We start from the raw sequence: 19,530 nt of genomic DNA on the forward strand, positions 1-19,530 counted from the left end.
ATCGTCGGGCAAGAAGTCGTGGTTGGCGAAGAAGTTCTCGACGAGCGGAGGGAAGGGAAGTCCTTCGGACAAGGTCAAGAGGAGACCTTCCTTGAGCGACATCATGCTCGGGAAGAAGGGAAGCGAGTCGAGCATGGATACGACCAACCAAGGGTTCTACACTCCTCTCAGTCCTTCGGCTTTCCCTTCTCACTCCTCGGTCTTCAGCACCGACTCGTCGGTCATTCAATCGTCGTCCGGGTCGCCCTCGTACTCGGATCTTCGAAGGAACAGCAACCAGAACAACAACGGAGGAGGACACCTCTCGTCAAGACCTTCCGAATCCTCCCTCCAGTCCTCTCGAGACCATTCAGGATCCCCCGTCGCGTCGAACCGAACCCTCCCTTCGTCTTCCACCCTCTCGTCAACAGCAGATCAGATCCCTCCCTCTCCTCCTTCCCCAACCGTCAGCACCAGTGGACGCTTCGAATCCGCCGTCAGTCCTCCCAGAGTCTCAACCGTTCAGGAGGTCACCGAGTTCGAGGAGAACACTCCTAAGAGGGGACGACTTCCCAGTCTCGTCAACTCGGCTTCGTCGATCGGAGGAGCGGATCACTACCGAGGAGGAGCAGCCGTCAGGCAGTCGGAGGCTTCGCCTACGCCGATGAGCTCAAGTCTTCCTACGGAACGAGAGGAGGACGAGCTCGAGGAACTTTCGGTCAAGCCCACTCTGACGGAGAGCCCGGAGAAGCAGCAGGCCGTCCCTCTTCCTCGATCGCACGTCGTCGCTCAGGAGGAGTCGAGGAGCTCAGAGGATCACCAATACCATCGACGTCGTCCTTCGAAGGATCCGAGGACGCAGCAGCAGGAGCGAGAGCCGGAGCAGGAGCAGGATCCGAGAGGAGACTACGCGTCGTCGGTCGAAGACGAACTCGCTTCGGACTCGCCTATGCACTCGAGACGACCTTCAGCAGAGGCAGCACACGCAGCAACCCCTTCTTCCTCATCTTCTCCGTTCCCTCCCAAGACGAACCAGGTCCTCGGTCGACTCAACGATATCATGGGGACGGGAGTCGGACAGCCGATGCGACCTTCTCAGTTGGACAACCCGCCGAGGAAGCTGTTGCTCTACGTTCCGGTTCTGCAGGTCGTCAACAACAATGTGAGCCTCGCATCATCTTTCTCGTCCCCGTTCGCTCGAACTTCAGTCCTGATCCTCGTTTCGCTCTTCTTCCTTCCCTCCCTCAGACCGTCAAAGATCGATTCCTCTTCCTCTTCACCGACATCCTCCTCATCGCGAAACCCATCCTCCCCGAAGGACACCTCCCCTCCCTGGAAACCAAGTTCATCGTCAAATCCGTCGTCGAACTCCACAAACTCAAGCTCAGCGGTCTCAAGGACGACGACGGTTCCTCGGATTCGTCGAAACGTCAACACCCGGTCGTCGCCTCCTTCATCGAGATGTTCTCCCAGAAGACGGAAGAAGCCATGGATCTCCTCACTCACAAGTCGAACCTCCAAGGAGACAACATCGCTTCCCTCCTCTTCAAGACCCCCGAGCTCGACAAGGCGAAGTTGGGCGATTTCTTCTCCTCGTCGGCGAACCTGGGATTGCTGCAGGGATTCGTGGCGAGGTTCCCGTTCGGAGGAGTAAGGGTTGACGAGGCGTTGAGGATCTTCTTGCTCTCGATGAGGTTGCCCAGTGAGGCGGCGGCGAGTGACGTGCTGTTGGAGGGATTTGCGAACGCGTGGCACGCGTCCAACGCGTCGGTTGTGACGTTCGACAGGGAGTTGGTGTTGAGCTTGGTGATGGCGATTATGCAGTTGAACGTGAGTCCCTTTCCTTTTCCTTTTCTTCTTTCCATCGCTGACCTCTTTCTGGTTGTTCCTCGATCTCCAGGACTACCTCAACCCCTCGAGCTCAGGCTTCGGGAACTTCGCCTTCGCCAATACGTCCCTCACCGCCGAGGACTTCATCCAAGCCTTCCGAGAGCACGATCACGGTCGACACATCGACGACGACCTCCTTCGATCCATCTACGTCTCCGTCAAGTCCGATCGACTCTCCCAGGCTCTCTCCGCGTCGGACATCGCTCTCGAGAGGGACATCTACCTCCTCCCGACGAGGATCGCTACGAGGCTCACCTACAAGGTTCAATCCGAGGCCATGTGCATCAACATCCCCGATCCCGACGCTCACTTCAGTATCAGGATGCACGGAGCAGGACTCAAGTTCGATCCGCCCGTGTTGAACTTCGCCAACTCGAGTCAAGCGACGTTCAGGATCACTGGTGAGTCGAGTCTCTCTCTCTCTTCTTTCCCGCTTCCTCGCTGACTCTCATCTCGTTTCTCGATCCTCAGGTACCTCGCTCGGTCAGAAGACGATCCTCTTCTCTCGAACTGGAGCCAACGCAGCTCTCTACCCAGGGCTCGCTCCCACCAAGGTCTTCTTCGTCGAGAGAGGTTCGTTCGCTTCCCTTCGTCGACTCGCTTCTCTCTTCGAGCTAACATCCTTCTTTCCCCTTTCTCTTGCTCGTCCAGCCTTCATGAAGGTCGGTCACACCCTCCAAATCGCCTTCGTTCGAGAACCAACGACCACCAAGAGGAAATATCTGTACTCGTTCGAGGACGAATCCGCTCGACGACAATGGGCCAACACCCTCCAGAGCCAGATCAACCGATGCGTTTCCTCTCGTTCAAGTCACCCTTCCGCCGGTCCCGTCTCTCCTCAAGTCCTCGCAGCAGCCGAAGCCGTCGCCCTCCAAGTCCTTCGAGACGCTCTCGTCCCAGCCGATCTCGATCCCAACAACCCTCTCTCCAACTCTCCCGACATCGCCTTCGGAAACGGATCCATCTTCAGTCGGGTCAAGAACGGAAACGAGAACAGAAGACCAGGCATGGCAGCGATCCCTTCGTCGGCGGTCGTTCCTCTCGCTCGAAGCGCCTCGTCGAGCGTCGTTTACGGGATGCGAGCTGGACGAGGGGAGAAGGACTTGGATAGTCAGTTGGAGAGGGAGAAGGAGAGGAGCAAAGGCGGGTCGAGTGGGTACCAGGGAGGAGGAGGAGCCTCGTCGGTGGGGATGAGAGGGAAGGTCTCGTCGAAGGCGGCGGATCCGTCCAGGATGGTTGCCGAGCAGGAGCAGATCGCTGCTACTCCTTTCCTCAAGGCTCAGACGGGGAGGGAGATTGCTATTCTTTGCGAACAGAACTCGTGAGTGCCGTTTCTTCAATACTGTGTCCCCGTTCGTTGAGACGAAACTGACGCGTTCGGTTCGTTTTTCGTCGTTCGTCGACAGCCTCATCCCCCTCGTCCTCTCCTTCCTCTCGGCTGGAACCGCTCCTCAGGAACAGCAACGACCCGTCGCTGCTTCGCCAGCTCCACCTTCTCACGGACTCGGGTTCAGGAACGTCCCTTCTTCAGCTCCTCCCATGGGTCGAGGATTCTTCTGATCCTCGCTCGGTTCTCGAACGCGTCTCGGTTCTCTCTTCCTCCCTCCTACGTTTCCTTTCTGTTCTATCTCTCCTCTCTTTCTAGCATGCTCTCCTCTCTTTCATTTTCCACTCCTTGTTTTACTCTTTACGCTCCCTGCTCTTCTACACTTTGCTCGGCCTCTCTCGTTGCTCATCTTTACGACCGTCCCGTCTCTCTTTTCTCTTCTCTCGCCTCTTTCTTTCTCTACCTGCACCTGCTCTCTTCGCATCAGTATCTTTCCATTTCCATACACCTACTGCTTCACGGACTTTAACCCCTCAACCATTCTCTTCTCCATCTCCCTCCTTTCTTGATTGCTCTCCCATCGTTGTTTTTCCTTTCACCCTTCTCTCTTCAAAAAAGCTGAAGCTCAGTTTACTCGCTCCCATGCTTTCTGTACGAGTCGGTTTGCTAGCTTTAACTCGTTGTCGCATCTCACCATTTCTTTGTTTCCCAGGAAGAAAGAAAAAGGCAAAAGAAGACAGTTTCGAAGATCAAAGCCGCCTTCTGCCGAGGGAGGGACCCTGAGAAAGCGAACGACCTGGTTGGCCTCCTAACAACGACCTCATCCAAACCTACACCATGTTAAAACCTATCCTCTCCTCACCTCTTATCCGTGCTCTCTCTCGTCCAGCGGCTCGTCGAGTCGTTCTTGGATCCAGACGAAGCGCATCCACCAGCTCGTTGAGCTCAACGCTTGCTTTGGTCCGTTTCCCTTTCCTCTCCTCTCGTTTGCTCCCCTCGCTGACTCGACCTCACTTTTGCCATCACAGAGAACCCTAGCTGGAGCTGTCCTTGTTGGATCGACGGCCTACTACCTCTCGAATCCCATCCTGCTCGACGAAGCTCGCCCGAGGACGAAGCTCACGATGGGAGCGAGGAAGCTCAGAACCCAAATCCCCTTCTCTGAGATTGAGGAACACAAACAGCCTGGTGATCTCTGGGTCCTCATCAACGATGAGGTTTGGGATCTATCGCAGGTGAGCACGAAAATCTTCTCGTCGTTCTTATGCTGCTTTCAAGGAGGAGACGATCGGAGGATTCCCGGCACCTGCTCCGAAGCCTCGAGCTGACCTTTTCTCCCTTCCCTTTCCCTTCCCTTCCTCCTCCTTGCAGTTCCTCGAGTCTCACCCCGGAGGAGAGGATCCTCTCCTCAAGTTCGCAGGTCGAGACGGAACTCCCCTCTTCAACTCCCTCCATCCTCCTGGGACCATCGAAAAGTACCTTGACCAAGGAACTCTCGATCCTTCAGCCCTTATTGGAACCGTCGACGCTTCGACGGTGAAGAAGATCGTCAAGCCTGAACCCGTGGAGAACTCCTCATCCTCAACTCAAGCGGCTGCTCCTGTGAAGAGGAAGATCGAGCTAGGTGAGTGCTGGATTTCTCGGCTCGGTTCTCTCGACGCGTCGCCGAATCCAACCTCTGCTTTTCCTTCCGTCCTCCAGGCGAGATCGTTGGACTCCCCGACTTCACTGAAGCTGCGAGGCAGGTTCTCCCTTCTAAGGCGTTCGCTTATTACTCAAGTGGAGGAACGGACGAGTACACACTTGGGCTCAACAGGTTCGTTCTCGTTCTCTCGCGTCCTCGAAAAGAAGCTGACCTTTCCTTCGGATCCAGATCTTCCTACAACCAGATCCTTTTCCGACCTCGAGTCCTCCAAGATGTCTTGACCGTTGACACCTCTACCACCTTCCTCGGCGAGAAGGTCAGTCAATCTGTATCGTCTTCCTTCGACTTTGCAAGACTTTGCTGACGTCTCTCTCCCTTTTCTTCCATCTCAGGTCTCGCTTCCTATCTTCGTTTGCCCCTGTGGTATGGCCAAGCTGTCTCATCCCGAGGGAGAGAAGCTCTTCGCCTCAGCTGCTGGAAAGTGCTCAGTCGCCCAATTCGTGAGTTCCGCGTTCCACATCTACACACTGTCGTGGTCGAGATCAACACCTCACTCCCATTTCTTCGACTCTCAGATCTCCACCAACGCCTCAGCACCTCTCCCGGAAATTCTCTCTGGCGCCGTGTCTCCCCAGCAACCCTTTTTCATGCAGCTCTACGTCGATAGGTTCGTTTCGTTCTCTTTTTCAGACGCGACTCGTTTCCCGCTGAGTCCTGAGTCCTTTCTTTTTGACGCGTCTTCAGGAAACACGACAAGACCGAAGCTCTCATGAAGCAGATTGAGTCTTCTGGTCACATCAAGGGATACTTCGTCACCGTCGATGCTGCTGCTCCTGGTAAAAGAGAGGCAGACGAGAGGTCTCGAGCGGAGGTCGAGGTAGTGAGTCGAAGCTCCTCCTTTCGACCATTTCCCTCCTCTCTCAAGAGCTGATCTTCGCAAACCTATCCCCCACTACTTTAGGCTTCCGGTATCTCTGGTGGAAAGATCCAGTCTGATGCGAAGGGAGGAGGAATCGGACGAAGCGTCGGAGGATTCATCGACCCTTCGCTGAATTGGGAGGATTTGAGGTGGCTTCGTTCGAGGACGACTTTGCCTATTGGACTGAAGGGAATTCAGACTGTGGAGGTGAGTTTTTCTCGACTTGTCTTCGAAGCTCGAGAGGGGAGCAGACGCTTGACATCGTTCGGTTTGGGAGTGTTTAGGACGCGAAGAGAGCCTACGACGCTGGGGTAAACGCTCTATACCTGAGTAACCACGGGTTCGTCTGCTCAACTATCTTGCTTCGATTTTCTAGTACTGATTCCTTCTATTCCGTTCTTCAGCGCTCGAGCTCTCGACGGGTAAGTCGCACCTTTCGTCTCTTTTTCGAACGAGGTCTAGTATCTGACCCAACTTCTCTTCTTTTTCAGATCCCCACCGGCTCTCTACACGCTTCTCGAGTTGAACAAGTTTTATCCTGAGATCGTCGAGGATCCCAAGTGCGAGATCTACTTGGACGGAGGAGTCCGACGAGGTGAGTCTCAATCCACAACTCCCGCCTTCGCTTCAATTTACTCTCGGCGAAGCTAACGCTCTCCTTCTTTCTATCAGGTACTGATGTCGTCAAGGCGCTCTGTTTGGGAGCGAATGGAGTCGGAATTGGTGAGTTCAGCAGCGGAGGGAACCGAGACGCGTCGCGCTGCGACTGACGTCTCGTTTTTTGTCCCTTCTTCTCCTCACTAGGTCGACCTTTCATGTACGCTCTGACGATGGGAGAGGCTGGAGTGATTCACGGGATTGAGAGTGAGTCCTCCCTTTCCGCTCTGGAGCTTGGTACGAGGTCGAGGTCAGATCGTCTCGCGTCGTGCTGATTCGTTCTCGACGCGTTTTCTTCTCCTTCAGTCATGAGGGATGAGATCGAGACCACTCTTCGACTGCTAGGTAAGTATTCTCACATAATGTATCATCCTAGCAGCCCTCTACAGACCCTTACGCGTCCTCTCTTTCTCCTTTGAAGGTGTAACCAAACTCTCCCAGCTCGGACCTCACCTCGTTCGTTCATCGATCTCTCCTGCCCGTATCTATCTCTCCTGTTTCTCGTAGCTTCGTTTCTGACTTCTCTCTCACATCTCTTGCCTTCCTTCAGCTCAACACTCGCGCTCTCGATCCTCTGATCGCAGACAAGCCCTCGTTCGGACCCAACGAACAACAAGGGAGCAAATGGTCGATTCGAACCTAGCCTTCCGGGATACGCACATGTAAAACAGTTACGAGTCTCTCTTATCTCCTGCCAACCGTTGGTAAGAAAGGAGAGAGGAGGGAAAAGAAGGAGGGAAATCATAGCCGAGGACTCCATCGACCCCCTCGTCTGGTCGGAAATGAATCCCCTCGACGAGCTCGCGGTTGCCTGCCCTTATGAGGTCAACGTTTCCGCTCGATGAGCTGCCAGGAGCAAGGAAGTAGTACATGTAGAGAGAGAGAGAGAGAGGCAGAAAGTAGGCTTTGTTCTCCTCATTTTTTTGCTCGTGTGAGACTGTTTTCAGGGGTGATAAGGCAGTCAAATCGTTTTTCAAGAAGGACGAGGCGTCTGCTTCCTTCCTTCCCTCCCTCCCTCCTCCCCCTTCTTCACCTCCAACCACGACACCCTCGCCGTCTTTCCTCATCCTCCTTTCCCTTCTCCCTCTCCCCCTCCCCTCTCCTTCCTCCTATCCCGAGGAGCCCTCTCTCTCTCTCTCCGTCCGTCCAATGTCGTTCCAATCCTCCCCAAAAAACACAGAGTCCGCCGACCCTACCGCACACATCCAGTCGACCTCTGAGGGCAGCTCCGCCGACGACGATGCTCTTGTCGAGAAGAGGTTCGGGTTGAAGAACGAGTTCGTCAGGTGAGTTTGGAATCGAGCCAGCTAGCGTTCCAGGGAGCGATGAAAGTTTTAATCGAGACCGGTGGCGTAGAGGGAGCGAAGACAGGGAGGAGGGCAGAGGATCGAACGAGGTCGACTCCTTCAGCCCTGGACGTCTTAGACTGACCTCTCTCTCTCTCTCTTCTTCATGTTCACAGGGAGTTCGGAAAGTGAGTCTTCATGCGTCTCTTCTTTGCTCCCAAGGTTTAAAAATCGAATCTGATCAAGCTTGCTCTTTTTTTTCTTCTCAGCTTGTCGACCTTCTCCTTCGGTTCGTCCTCTTTGCCCTCCCAACTCCGCCGCCTCCTTGTTGCTCACGCCTTCCCTTTTTTTTTCTTCCATGTCTCAGCTTTCAGTATCATGGGAATGTGCTCTTCCATCGCTACGACGTTCAACACTCCTTTGCTGCTAGGAGGACCTGCTTCCGTCGTCTGGTTCGTTCAGGCCCAACCCCCTCCCTCCCTCCCTTCCAAGGCGTCGCCCAGACTCGAGCCGCCTTTTCTCCCCGCCTTTCTCGAAAGCTCACGCTTTGTCTTTCCTTCCTTCCTTCTTTTTCAAAGGTGTTGGTTCATGGGATCGATCTTCAACTTGTCCCTGGGAGCTTCTATCGCTGAGATCGTCTCGGCCTACCCCGTTCGTCCTCTCTCCCCTTCCTCCTCCTTCCCTCCCCCCTCGCTTTCTCTCCCTCCTTCTCTCCGACGCGTTTCACCTTCAGAAAAAAGACTAATCTCGGCCTCTCTTTCTCTCCCATATTTGTCTCCGAAAACAGACCTGCGGAGGTGTCTACTCCGCTTCAGCTTGGCTCGCTCCCAAGAAGTACAGAGCCATCGTCGGTTGGGTCGTTGGATGGTTGAACCTTTTGGGTCAGGTTGCTGGAGTTGCTTCGTGAGTTTACTGGTCTTCCCTTTTTTCAGAGGACCGAAACGCAGAGTGGGGAGGAAGGGGAGATAGATCTGGGACGAGCGACAGATCTGAGGGAGTTCTCGACGTGCACGAGAAAGTGCGCTCTTCCTTCCGCGTCGTTGCTGACGCGTTCTTGATCTCTCTACAGTACGGAATTCGGACTTGCGACCATGATCTGGGCTGCTGTTCTTGTTGCTCGAGATGGAGACTTCGCTGTCACTCCTGGAATGCAGTACGGTACGTTCGCTCCTTCCTCTCCTCGACGCTCTCTCTCAGCAGTCCAAAGAACGAGCGACAGCTATCTTCTGAGCCACATCTCGAGAGCTGAAACGTACTGTCTTATCTCTGGCAGGTCTCTTCGCTGGACTCCTCGTCGTTCACGGATTCTTGGTGGGTTTACTTCGCGTCGAAACGCCCTCAAACAGCGACCTGTTTCGAGATGTCAAGGGAAAGAGACTGACATCTCGTCTTCCCTTTGTCTTCCCTCGCTTTACTCGTACAGAACTCTCTCCGAACCAGGGATCTCGCTCTCTTCACCAAAGGGTACGTGGCTATTTCTGACAGCGGTGGAAGCTAAGCGGAAGTCCAATCTCGTCAAGGCTGATCATCCTTCCCGCTCCTTCCCTTTCCTCTCTCCCTCTTGCGTTGCTGTTTCTTTTGCCTCACAGATTCGTGTTCATCAACATCGGAATCACCTTCATCATCATCATCTGCCTGCTGGCCATGACTCCTCGAGCGGATATGCAGACTGCTTCCTACGTCTTCACCAAGGTCGACAACCGTCAGTTCTCAACCTCTTGTCCGCTTCCTTTTCCTCGAGTTCTCGCTAAAGTTTTCGTCTTTCTTCTTCGTCTCTTTGCAGAGTCTGGATACCAGAGTGACGGACTCGCTTTCCTTTTCGGTCTCCTGTCCGTCCAGTGGACCATGACGGATTACGATGCCGTCGCTCACATCTCGTTCGAGGTTCGACGAGCTGCCATCGCCGCCCCCGTTGCCCTCTTCACTGCCGTTCTCGGAACTGGAATCATCGGATGGCTCTTGAACGTACGTAAAAGGTCCCTCTAACTGTCTTTTCGTGATCAAGGACGCTCGAGAGAAGGCGTGAGGAAGCACGACTGTCGACGCGTCGAGCGAAACCTCCCCTCCGCTTGCCTCTTGTGATGGAGTCAACATACTGACAACGCCGTTCTTCTGTTATCCAGATCGTTCTCGTTCTCTGCTCTCCCGATATCAGCGAGCTCCCCGGAAGCAGTGGACAGGCTTTCATCGAGGTTCGTCGCTCCTACCTTCCTCCTCCTCTCCTTCCCACCTTTCAAACTGACCTTCTTCTTTTCACAGATCATGCGAGTCCGAATCGGAAAGACCGGAACTTTGGTCATCTGGCCTTTCGTCTGCCTCATCGGTCCGTTCTCTCTTCCTTTCCAGCCACCTGTCGCTCTCGTCCTCTCCTCTTCCTCTCCTCGGAGCTCATTCTGACCTCGACTCGCCTCCCTACAGCCTTCTTCACCGTTCAGACCGCTCTCCAGGCCAACTCGAGGACCCTCTTCGCCTTCTCGTGAGTCAGCTCAGCTGGATTCGATCCCGACTCACGTCGCCATCGCTGAATTTGCTCTCTTTCTTCGTGCAGCCGAGACCACGCTCTCCCTGATTGGGGATTCTTCGGAAGGATCTCTCCTTGGACTCAGACTCCTCTCGCTGCCGTCTGGGCCGTCGTTGCTTTCAGTGCTCTCCTTGGTCTCCTGAACTTCGCCAGTTCCGCTGCCGTGAGTTCCTCTCCCGCACGCGTCGTTCTTTTCGAACTCGAGCTGACTCGATCGTGCTTCTTTGCTTCCAGGTCTACGCTATCTTCTCCATGTGAGCTTCCATCGACTTAGCAATCTTCACTCCCGTTGCTGACTCTGTCTTTCTCGACTGTTGCTTTCGTTCAGGTGTGCTGTGAGTCTCGAATGCGCTCTCGTCCCTTTCTTCCTCCCCGAATTCTAATCTTCTTTCTCGATGTCCCTCCCGCAGGTTGCCCTCGATATCTCCTACGTCATTCCCGTCATCATGCGACGAGTCTACCAGAACCACCCTGATGTTGTCGTGAGTTTCGAAGCTTCCTTTTCCCGTCGACGTAAACTTGATCTGACGATTCCTCGCTCTCTCTTTTTGTTCAGTTCGTCCCTGGACCCTTCTACGTATGTTCAGATGCATCTCTTTCGATTCTTTTCATCACTGGTAGCTGACCCTCCTCCGTTTGTCTTTAGATGGGAGAGACCTTGGGTTGGATCGTCAACGTTCGTTCTTTTCCTCGTCCCTTTCCCTTGAAGCTTTGACTCACCTTCTCTCTTGACCTGCTTCACAGATCATCATGGTTCTCTGGACTGCCTTCGAGTGCATCATCCTCTCCTTCGTGAGTCTTTGTTCGGATCTGAAGTCTCGACGCGTCCTTTCGTTCCCTCGCTGACTCCTTTCCCCTTCACGATTCGATCCCATCAGCCCACTTACCAACCCCTGGACCCAAACAACATGAACTACTCATCGGTCATCACCGTCGGAGTCATGGTTCTCTCGTTCGTTTGGTACTACGTCAGTGCGAAGAAGAGATACACTGGTCCTCGAAGGTGAGTCTTTCTTCCCTCTCCTCTCTTCCTCTCGTCCTTTTTCGTCGCTGAAACTTTGCCCTCTTCCTTCCTCCTCCCAGCGACGTTCCCGTCCCCGGAGAGTCCAACGACTCCACAGGTCACAGCTCAGCCTACGAGACCGACAAGGGGACGCCCGTTTCCGTTGGATTGTCTCGCGAAGAGTCCGACGAGAAGAACTGATCTGCTTCAAACCCAGACCAGTCTTCTCTTGTGCGACTCTTCTTCTCGTATCCTCAACTTCTTTTCGTCTCCCTCTCTCTTCATCTCTCGTTCGTTTGGAAATCATCTTCTTCTTCCCTCGCTTCGCTCAGCTCTCGTTTTGTTTGCTCTTCTTCCTTTCGCTTTTGCACCACCTCTAGATAGTTTGTTTTGGGGCTTATTCTTGTTCGCACTACATTATCCACTCTTCGGTCTCGTTCGGTTTGTTCTTTGTTCATCCCTCATTGCGGTTTCTTCGTCCCCTTCCCATCTATAGACTAGATCGCGTCCCACCCTCCTCCCCGTCGACCTCCTCCCTCTGCTCGTTTCGCTCCTCTCCTCTCATAAACTTTGACGCACATCGACTCATCTCGGTAATTAATGAATAAATGCAATTCAACTGCGTTTGCCTGTTTGCTGGAGATTGAGGGGAAGGATAGAGGGTGGGCTGGAAGGAGGACGGGGGTTGGGGAGAGGAGGGGAGGGAGGGAAGACGAGGGGTTTTGAAGCGGAGGGGTTTGAGAATCTACTCGAAGGCGATGATACTCTCTTCGACTGGAGAAAGCGTCACTTCCTCTCGAGGGCTGATGACTTGTTCGAGAGTGAGTCGAGGAATTACATTCGATGTGTCTTTCGCTCGACTGACATGTCTTCTCTGTCTTCCTTCAGTGCAAAGCCAATCGATACTGCTCGACCTGTACGTGCTCCGAGTCTTCGTTTCGATTGACTGACCCCCTTGCCCTCCTGACTCCCAAAATGTCTACTTCTGTCTCCTTCAGATCATCAGAGGAAAGACTGGCCCAATCACAAGAGGTTCTGCTTCGAGGCGAAGTGGTGAATCAACCGCTCGTCGCGTCGAAAAAAAAGGTGAGCCGAGCGTCTCTTCCCTCCCTCTTCTGCGACTGAACGTCTGCTGACGCGTTCATCTTCTCTTCCTCCGTTCTAGCTCACACGCATCGGTAATTCATGAGCTTGCGCAGTCCTCAGAAAGAAGAAGGTCGACGCGTCGAGAACCGAAAGCTCCCTTCAAGAACGCAACGCGTCCTGAATCCGATCGAGTCGTCCAAGGCTAATTGTTCGAAGGAGAGATTCAGTTCGTGATCGTGCATCTCATTATCTAGTAGCAGCTCGTAAAAACAAAAAACAAAAAAAACATCCGAACGGAAGCCTAACTCGTCCCAGCGAGGATCTTCTGGACCTCCTGCCTGATCTCGGCGAGGGAGAGTTTGAGGGAGCTGGCATCCTCGAACTTGCGCTGAGATTCAGCGTCTCGGATGAAGGATTCGAGTTGGGCTTCCTGTGTAGAATAAACCAGCGGGGAGCAGCGTCAGAAGAGGTACGGGAGCGGGAGAGTAGGAGACGAGACGAGACGAAACACGAACCTGCTCGAGAAGAGGTTGCAAAGTCATCGCTAGGACCGAATCGAGTTGAACTTCGGACAGCAGTCCATCGTCTGAAGAGAGTTTGGAGTTCCCGTTGGGTTTGCCCTTCTTCTTAAGCTTTGGCAGAACCTGTTGAACGAGAAAAGAAAAGACGACGCGTCAGTCTTTCGAGTCTTCGTCTCGAACGAGGAGAGAGAAACGGATAAGACTCACCTGTAAAGGAGCCATCTCCCTCTGAATGAAAGCTGCAGAAGCGCCAGCTATGCTCTTCTGTAGTCGATCCTGTCCGCTCCCCTTCTCGCAAGGGAGCGATCGGATCCTCTTCGACAGCGAGTCGTAGGCTGCGAAGGTCTCGAGGAGCGACAGTCGAAGGAGGGAGGCTTCTTTCTCGGTTGATGGTGAAGGAGGAGTAGCCGAGGGAGCTCTGGAGAACGAGAAGAAAGGGAATTAATTGGAGTCGAGGAGGAGCGTGAGGGAGGAAAAAAGAAGGCGACGAACTGGAGGTTGAGAAGGAGCTCTCGAAATTCGGGTAACGAGTCCTCGATGTCTTGTTGGAGAAGCCGAAGAGCCTGTAGGGATCGAGAGTGAAGCTGATCAGTATGCGGAGTTGACAAGGAGAGAACGAACTCAAACGAACCTCGTAAAGTTTAGTGAACGCTGGAACTCGAGTCGCGTCGAGGAGGTACTGCCTTCGGCTGATCCGAAACAAAGCCACGACGCGTCAGATCTGATCTCCGACCGACTCTCTGAAAAAGAGTGGCCTTTTGGACTCACGAAACAACCGACCAGCAATCCCTACAAACTCTCACGCCCTGGACCTTCATCTCTCCTCCTCCAGCTCCTCCCGTCGCACCACCCTTCTCACCCAGCCCACCCTCGACCTTCAACCAACCCACAAAGCCTTCCTCGACTTCCTCGCATCTCCCACTCTTCCAGTCGGCGACGATGAGCAGCGAACATGTCTCCTTCCGAGGATTGGAGGTCGTTGGGATGAGAGGAACGGGAGTGGATGGGAGTGCGCAAACGACGCGTCCACAGAGACGACAGTGGTGTTTTCGGTTGGCGAGGTTGAAGGATGATCTTGTAGTGTATGAAGCTCAAGTCAGCGAGGTGCAAGAAGAGCGAGAGAGGAAGGAAAAGAGATGTGAACTGACGTGCAGATCGGGCACTTCTTGACCGTCGAATCCTCCTCCCACTTGACGATTCCCTGCTCGGCAGCTGTACGTCAAGAACAGCAAGGTCAGCGTCGACCTCTTCGAGAGGATAGAGCTCGTTCAACTCACCTCGTTTCGACTCAGCAGTCACATTTCCTCCCAACCCACTACTCGTCGACACGCTCCTCTCCTTCAGACCTCTCCACAGATCCCCAGGGTTCTTCAAGCTCTCAAAGTCCAACGAGAAGGCCGACGAAGACCTCCGAGGAGGAGCCTTCGGTGGTGGTGGTGGTGGCGGTACGACGGGAGCCTTGACGGGCGAAAAATGCAGCTCGATGAGCTTGGGAAGGGAGAGTCGGTCAGCTTCGACGATTCCTCCCTTTCTCACGCAAGATCCAAGAAAGATAGCTCACCTTCTCCAACCTCCTCCCCAGCCTTCTCTCCTCTCCTCTCCTTCCTTCCTCCCTCCTCATCCTAACCTCTACAAATTCTCCCGTCCTAGCCCTCCAAACACCCTTGGGTTGGAACCCAGCTCGATACAGCGTCTTCCCTCCGCCTGCTCCCAAGACAACCTGCCCAGCTGCTCCCGTTCCCTCCGACTGCTCTCCCGACGTAGACCCAAGGAAACTTGACCTCCTCGATCCAGCGTTGGAAGCGAAAATGGACGGGGAAGGCAGAGGAGTGTTATCGAGGAAGTTGAACGGAGCTGAACTGGACGGTCTGTGATTCGGTTTGGGAGACCCTCTTCTCGAGCTGTTTTCGCTGCCCGGTGGAGGTGGAGGTTCGAGATTGTTGAGGGAGACGGAAGTAGGGAGGTGGGCTGAACCTGAGGAGGCTAGACGAGGACGAGGTTGAGTTGGGTTGAGGAGGGTGGAGGAGTGGAACGAGGTGGGTCGGCGGGAGGTTGCTGGACCGAGGGAGCGGGTTGTGATGGGTCTGCTGGAGGAGGAGGAGGGACGAGTGGAAGGTTCGGTAGAGGAGTGAGATGGGGAGGGGAGTTTGGGTCGAGGGAGGAGGCGGGAGGTTGAGGAGGCAGGGTGGATGGTTGGGTTCGGCGAGGAGGAGGTTCGATGGAGAGGAGGTGACAGCGTGGAAGGACCAGCTTGAGAGGAGGAAGCTCCGTTTATAGAGGTCATTGCTCGGTAGATAGAAGAGCTATCGATGTGATCCACGAAGAGCTGGATGGAAAAACTGGAAAGGAAGAACGGAGAGAAGGAGAGACGTCAGAGAGATGCAGCGGAGGAAGAGGCGGAGATAGCCTGTGCCTTCGAGAGCTCCTCCCACAGCAACTCACCTTGATACGAGAGTACGGGGGCCAGCAGGAGATAGTATGTATGCTCCTAGATCGAGCCTCGAGCCGAAATGGCGCTAAAAGCGAGAGATTGCGAGTGGTGGTTGGAGGGGAAGGTCGACGTGTCCTGCGCGAGGGAAAGGTAGAAAGGAGGAGTCTCCGACCTTCCTGCGAAAGCTTCTTTTGAAGGACATTTTTCCGCTTTTTTTTTCGCTGGCTCGAAGGAAAAGATTTGTTCTCGAGGGACGAGTCTTCAGTGCCAGAGCTATTTTTTTCCTGTCAGCTTCCCAGGCAAGCTCGAACTGTCTCTGCTCCCCGGGCGCGCTGTTTCACGTCGAAGTCAATCCCACTTTCTTCTCCTTCCAACGTTCACTCCCTCAAAGTTCAACTTCTTCTATACTCCCTCGCTCTCGCTCTCCTTCTTCTTCCTCTCCTCCCCGCTCTTGTATGCCTGACGTCTCAGGAGGCCGTACTACCACGTATCCTTCGACCGGAGGACTCACGACTCTCGTGCCTCGAGCTCCCTTCCTTCACGTCTCAACCTCCTCCTCCCCCGATGAACTCATCAACGGAGTCCATTCAGCACCTCCTCGCTCAAGTACAACCAAACAGAATGGATGGGGAGAGGTCGGAGCAGGTCCCGTAGCAGGAGAAAAGGGAGGAGTGAGCTCGATGAATGGAGGAGGAGCCGCCAAAGAAGACCACTCGTTTCCTCCTCGGAGTCCGTCAAGCAAAACTTCAGGAGGTGGCATAGGAGTATCGAACCGGAGACCCTCAGCACCAGGACCACCACCTATTCACTTGCGAGCTCCCTCGATGGGAACCTCGTCGTCTTTTCAACGGTCACCTTCGCCAACCAACCCTCCCTACCCTTCCTCCTCCTCCAACCCTTCCTCTCAACCGCTTCGACAGATCCAGGAATCCATCCTCGGATCCTCCTCGGTCTCCTTCCTCTCCCAGTTCAAGTTCATCTTCCTCTGCTCGTTATGGTACATGTCCTCAGCAATCTCGTCAAACACAGGGAAGGCCATCTTCAAGTGAGTCTCCTTCTTCTCTCGAACTCTGTCTCTCGTCCCTGTTCTTCTCTTCCCCATCTTCTTTTTCGGTTGAGCTGACCCTCCTTTCTCGTCCTTCTTGGTAGCCTCTTCAAATTCCCCGTAACCCTCACCATCGTTCAATTCTTCTTCGTCGCGCTCTACTGCTGGCTTTGGACGAGACCGGCGCTGGGGATGGGCACGTTGAGGGAGCCGAGCAGGGCGTTGCTTCGAGGAGTGCTCCCTATGGCAGCGTTCCAGATTGGAGGGCATGTCTTCTCGAGTGTAGCGACGAGTAGGGTACCAGTTAGCACGGTTCATACCATCAAGGTGAGTCTTGCTTGTCTCGTTCCCCAGCGATCCAAAACGAGCTCCTTCGTCTTTCGCGTCGAGCTGACCTTTCAATCTCCTTCCCTCCCCTTCCCCATCTCCCATCACCTTCTTCTCACTTCCCCTCAGGCTCTCTCTCCGCTCTTCACCGTCCTCTCCTACCGTTTCCTCTTCAACGTATCCTACACCTCCTCCACCTACGTCGCTCTCATCCCTCTCACCCTCGGAGTCATGTTCGCCTGCTCCTTCGACGTCTCCGCCTCCAACGTCTTTGGCCTCATCTGCGCCTTCGGCTCCACCCTCGTCTTCGTCTCCTCCAACATCTTCTTCAAAAAGATCGTCCCTTCCACCGTCGGAGCCAACGCTTCCTCCAAGGACGGGTCCGCTTCCACCAGCGGTCGACTCGACAAGATCAACCTCCTCTTCTTCTCAAGCTCGATGGCCTTCACCTTTATGATCCCGCTCTGGATCTACTCGGACTTCCTCCCCATCCTCGCCGATTCCAACCGAAGGATCAACTCGGGAGCCGAACCTCGGATCCAAAAAGTGCTCTACTACTTCTTCCTCAACGGCATGTCCCACTTCGCTCAAAACATCCTCGCCTTCACCATCCTTTCGTCCACCTCCCCCGTCACCTACTCCATCGCCTCCCTCGTCAAACGGATCGTCGTCATCCTCATGGCCATCGTCTGGTTCGGCCAGTCGGTTCATCCAATTCAGGCGATGGGGATCGCGTTGACGTTCGTCGGGTTGTACATGTACCAGAACGCGAAGGGAGAAGTCGAGAAGGTGGAGAAGAAGGTTAGGAAGATTGAAGCGATTAGGGAGGGGAGTTTCTTGCCTAGCTCGATGGGAGATTCGAAGTTGATGGGGGTTGGAGGAGGAGGAGGAGGAGGAGGAGGGGAGGCGATGATCTCGCCTTTCGGAACGAAGTACTCGACCAACGATCCTAGGACGTCTTCGCTCAATGGACTGCATCACAACCACAGTCACAACAGCCATCAACCTCCTCCTCTGCAACCTCCGCCTCGGCACCATCCTCCGAACGGAGCAACGTCGTAGCTCTCTTCGTCGTTTTTTTTTTTTTTTTTTTAGATCTCTCGTCTCTCCTCTTCTCGTTCGCTCACTTTTGTAACCCCTCGTAGCGTTCTCCTCCCTCCCTTGTTTGCTTTCTTTCTCTCTATGGTCATCCGTCCCTCATCATTAGCTCGTACTCCCTCTAGATCGCGTCCCTCCGAACCCCACTCCCCTTATTCTTCCCACTTTCCCTTTTGCTATCTTCGTCCTCCTGCATATGCTTTTGCTTTCGTTTCTTCTCTTCTCTTTCTCTTTCTTAGGTTCGTTAGTAGAAGAACGTGTTAATCGAGACCACAATTTACTTCCTGCCTCTCTTTTCCGTGCCATCGAAAGACGAGAGTCGAGACGCGTCTCTCTCTCACTCTCCCCTCGTCCCTTCCACCTCTCTCTCTCTCGTTCTCTTTCCCTCTCTCTCAAACCCAAGCCCGCTCAACCACTTCAATCACTCAGCATCACATCTCCTCCCTTCAACCTGTCTACCTCCTCCCCGACGGCGATTCCCTGTCCAACTTGGCCACCCTGGCCCGACTCAACGACCACGTCTTGTCGTCCGCGCCTTGGTTCCTACTGAGCTGTTCTGGATCTCGCAAGTTGGTGATCTTGGCCTGGAAGGATCCGGGGACGAGGGCGAGCTGAGCTCCAGCGGGTCGACCCATGCGAGCGAGGAGACCTTCTTCTCCTGCTCGTCCGAGAGCTCCGAGGATGAGTTCGGTGGATCGGGTGGACTAGAGAGGCGAGGGACGAGCCGTGGTGGAAAGAGAGAGTGGGTGGGAGGGAGAGGAGTTGGAGAGGAGAGAAGGAAGAACGTCAGTTTTTGGAAGGAGCGAAGAAAGGGAAGAGGGAGAGAACGAAAGAGTCGAAACGAACATCGAGGTTGGAAAGGATGGGGTAGGTGACGGTTCGAGGATCGACGTCCGTATCACAGATGGCTGCAGGCGAAATAGCAGAAGCAGCAGAGTCAGCTCAGCTCTCGAGAAGCACGAAGAGAGCCAAAGAGGGAGGAAGAACGAGACTCACCCATCGTCGGGATCTTGAGGGTGTTGGCCTCTCGAATGATGTGGATCTGCGACGCTGGATCGAGGAAGATGATGAGATCTGGCACGTGAGCTCCAGAGAGAACGACGTCGGGTCCGTACCTGCGAGCGAGAGTGAAAAGAAACGAAGCAAGAACGAAACGAGAAAAGGTCAGCTTCGACTCGACCTCGACCCCTCCCTCCCCCTTCTCGCTCGTTCTCTACTCACATAACATGCGCGTTCGTCAACGTCCCCGGAATCCACCTACTCGTCACAGCATGTCCGTTTCCACCCAACCTATCCACCGCCTTCATCAACGGCACCTTGACCGCTCTCTTCTTCCCTACAAACACGACGACTCCATCGTCCCTGACCAAATCCCTGACCATCCCGCACGCCTTCCTCAGCGAAGGCAGGGTGTGCTCGACGTTGATGATGTCCATTCCAGCACGACGACCAGCGAGGTAAGGGTGCCAGGCTGATTGGGTGAGTTTAGGGTTGTGGCCCATGTGCGTTCCTGCTGCTACGAGGTGGGAGATGGAGACTTCGAAGGCGGAGGGAGGGGAGGAGGTTGGGAGGAGAGGAGTCCATTCGGTTTCCGTTTGGTAGGATCCTAGGGGTTCGAGGGCACGGTCTGGTGGAGGGAGATGGAGAGTTCGAGGTCGGAGAGGGTGTAGTGGGAAGGAGGGAGAGGGAACGAAGGAGGCGAGGTTCGAGGGAAGGAGAAGGGAGGAAAGGCAAGGTCGAGGTCAAAAAAGACGAGATCGTCAGCTCTTTCTTTCTCCTCTTTTCGCACGCATAT

General features: G+C 54.5%; 8 protein-coding genes across 8 annotated transcripts; 6 read left to right on the forward strand and 2 right to left on the reverse strand.

The window, feature by feature from the left end:
• Window positions 1-1,039: 1,039 nt before the first annotated feature.
• Window positions 1,040-2,609, forward strand: BDY24DRAFT_335385 (Sec7 domain-containing protein; the record flags this gene model as incomplete). Its single annotated transcript, XM_076637190.1, has 5 exons — window positions 1,040-1,141; window positions 1,228-1,809; window positions 1,880-2,270; window positions 2,341-2,442; window positions 2,521-2,609. Coding segments are annotated over 5 exons (1,266 nt in total), but the record flags the coding sequence as incomplete, so codon positions are not given.
• Window positions 2,610-4,001: 1,392 nt separating this feature from the next.
• On the forward strand, window positions 4,002-7,182 carry BDY24DRAFT_356902 (FMN-dependent alpha-hydroxy acid dehydrogenase). Its single transcript, XM_076637809.1, has 17 exons — window positions 4,002-4,156; window positions 4,225-4,431; window positions 4,568-4,820; window positions 4,898-5,012; window positions 5,070-5,157; window positions 5,234-5,341; window positions 5,417-5,508; window positions 5,586-5,721; window positions 5,803-5,967; window positions 6,045-6,100; window positions 6,165-6,182; window positions 6,252-6,355; window positions 6,433-6,483; window positions 6,565-6,624; window positions 6,724-6,762; window positions 6,839-6,873; window positions 6,968-7,182. Exons 1-17 carry the CDS (start codon window positions 4,034-4,036, stop codon window positions 7,058-7,060), a joined length of 1,743 nt encoding a protein of 580 aa, XP_076501091.1. The 5' UTR covers window positions 4,002-4,033; the 3' UTR covers window positions 7,061-7,182.
• Window positions 7,183-7,436: 254 nt separating this feature from the next.
• Window positions 7,437-11,370, forward strand: BDY24DRAFT_3478 (APC amino acid permease). The gene is made up of 22 exons (XM_076637652.1): window positions 7,437-7,703; window positions 7,880-7,891; window positions 7,973-7,992; window positions 8,071-8,155; window positions 8,282-8,354; window positions 8,491-8,606; window positions 8,773-8,861; window positions 8,977-9,014; window positions 9,127-9,167; window positions 9,293-9,405; window positions 9,487-9,668; window positions 9,827-9,895; window positions 9,963-10,026; window positions 10,122-10,179; window positions 10,252-10,387; window positions 10,459-10,478; window positions 10,553-10,559; window positions 10,635-10,706; window positions 10,781-10,801; window positions 10,871-10,900; window positions 10,969-11,016; window positions 11,103-11,370. Exons 1-22 carry the CDS (start codon window positions 7,567-7,569, stop codon window positions 11,229-11,231), a joined length of 1,560 nt encoding a protein of 519 aa, XP_076501092.1. The 5' UTR covers window positions 7,437-7,566; the 3' UTR covers window positions 11,232-11,370.
• Window positions 11,371-11,919: 549 nt separating this feature from the next.
• On the forward strand, window positions 11,920-12,498 carry BDY24DRAFT_437432 (zinc finger MYND domain-containing protein). Its single transcript, XM_076644268.1, has 4 exons — window positions 11,920-12,048; window positions 12,116-12,143; window positions 12,226-12,313; window positions 12,393-12,498. Exons 1-3 carry the CDS (start codon window positions 11,986-11,988, stop codon window positions 12,282-12,284), a joined length of 150 nt encoding a protein of 49 aa, XP_076501093.1. The 5' UTR covers window positions 11,920-11,985; the 3' UTR covers window positions 12,285-12,313; window positions 12,393-12,498.
• Window positions 12,499-12,535: 37 nt separating this feature from the next.
• Window positions 12,536-15,396, reverse strand: PEP7 (phosphatidylinositol-3-phosphate binding protein). Its single transcript, XM_076638291.1, has 10 exons — window positions 15,277-15,396; window positions 14,396-15,173; window positions 14,112-14,322; window positions 13,983-14,046; window positions 13,603-13,908; window positions 13,466-13,523; window positions 13,327-13,397; window positions 13,042-13,252; window positions 12,829-12,957; window positions 12,536-12,743 (listed from the first exon to the last, which is right to left on the reverse strand). The coding sequence occupies exons 2-10, from the start codon at window positions 15,116-15,118 to the stop codon at window positions 12,615-12,617; spliced, it is 1,902 nt and encodes a 633-aa protein (XP_076501094.1). The 5' UTR covers window positions 15,119-15,173; window positions 15,277-15,396; the 3' UTR covers window positions 12,536-12,614.
• Window positions 15,397-16,089: 693 nt separating this feature from the next.
• BDY24DRAFT_335261 (triose-phosphate transporter family-domain-containing protein) lies at window positions 16,090-17,699 on the forward strand (the record flags this gene model as incomplete). Its single annotated transcript, XM_076637187.1, has 3 exons — window positions 16,090-16,310; window positions 16,415-16,637; window positions 16,767-17,699. 3 exons carry the CDS (start codon window positions 16,090-16,092, stop codon window positions 17,697-17,699), a joined length of 1,377 nt encoding a protein of 458 aa, XP_076501095.1.
• Window positions 17,700-17,815: 116 nt separating this feature from the next.
• Window positions 17,816-18,462, forward strand: BDY24DRAFT_3583 (uncharacterized protein). Its single transcript, XM_076637831.1, has one exon. It carries the CDS (start codon window positions 17,932-17,934, stop codon window positions 18,283-18,285), a length of 354 nt encoding a protein of 117 aa, XP_076501096.1. The 5' UTR covers window positions 17,816-17,931; the 3' UTR covers window positions 18,286-18,462.
• A 59-nt stretch (window positions 18,463-18,521) lies between these two features.
• Window positions 18,522-19,282, reverse strand: MRP4 (mitochondrial 37S ribosomal protein uS2m MRP4; the record flags this gene model as incomplete). Its single annotated transcript, XM_076637183.1, has 3 exons — window positions 18,522-18,643; window positions 18,732-18,850; window positions 18,957-19,282. Coding segments are annotated over 3 exons (567 nt in total), but the record flags the coding sequence as incomplete, so codon positions are not given.
• Between the last annotated feature and the right edge of the window lie 248 nt (window positions 19,283-19,530).

The sequence above is a fragment of the Mrakia frigida genome (genome assembly GCF_051309035.1).
Source record: "Mrakia frigida strain ATCC 22029 unplaced genomic scaffold BDY24scaffold_1, whole genome shotgun sequence".
Taxonomy (NCBI): domain Eukaryota; kingdom Fungi; phylum Basidiomycota; class Tremellomycetes; order Cystofilobasidiales; family Mrakiaceae; genus Mrakia; species Mrakia frigida.

Coding starts and splice junctions, on each gene's coding strand:
- BDY24DRAFT_356902 (XM_076637809.1), top strand. CDS start 4,034: ATGTTAAAACCTATCCTCTCCTCACCTCTTATCCGTGCTCTCTCTCGT. Junction 5,342..5,416: donor AGTGCTCAGTCGCCCAATTC/GTGAGTTCCGCG, acceptor TTCGACTCTCAG/ATCTCCACCAACGCCTCAGC. Junction 5,722..5,802: donor CTCGAGCGGAGGTCGAGGTA/GTGAGTCGAAGC, acceptor CCACTACTTTAG/GCTTCCGGTATCTCTGGTGG.
- BDY24DRAFT_3478 (XM_076637652.1), top strand. CDS start 7,567: ATGTCGTTCCAATCCTCCCCAAAAAACACAGAGTCCGCCGACCCTACC. Junction 7,993..8,070: donor CTTGTCGACCTTCTCCTTCG/GTTCGTCCTCTT, acceptor TCCATGTCTCAG/CTTTCAGTATCATGGGAATG. Junction 9,669..9,826: donor TCATCGGATGGCTCTTGAAC/GTACGTAAAAGG, acceptor TCTGTTATCCAG/ATCGTTCTCGTTCTCTGCTC.
- BDY24DRAFT_437432 (XM_076644268.1), top strand. CDS start 11,986: ATGATACTCTCTTCGACTGGAGAAAGCGTCACTTCCTCTCGAGGGCTG. Junction 12,049..12,115: donor GGCTGATGACTTGTTCGAGA/GTGAGTCGAGGA, acceptor GTCTTCCTTCAG/TGCAAAGCCAATCGATACTG. Junction 12,144..12,225: donor CAATCGATACTGCTCGACCT/GTACGTGCTCCG, acceptor TGTCTCCTTCAG/ATCATCAGAGGAAAGACTGG.
- PEP7 (XM_076638291.1), bottom strand. CDS start 15,118: ATGACCTCTATAAACGGAGCTTCCTCCTCTCAAGCTGGTCCTTCCACG. Junction 13,524..13,602: donor GATTGCTGGTCGGTTGTTTC/GTGAGTCCAAAA, acceptor GTTTCGGATCAG/CCGAAGGCAGTACCTCCTCG. Junction 13,398..13,465: donor CGTTCACTAAACTTTACGAG/GTTCGTTTGAGT, acceptor CGATCCCTACAG/GCTCTTCGGCTTCTCCAACA.
- BDY24DRAFT_3583 (XM_076637831.1), top strand. CDS start 17,932: ATGCTTTTGCTTTCGTTTCTTCTCTTCTCTTTCTCTTTCTTAGGTTCG.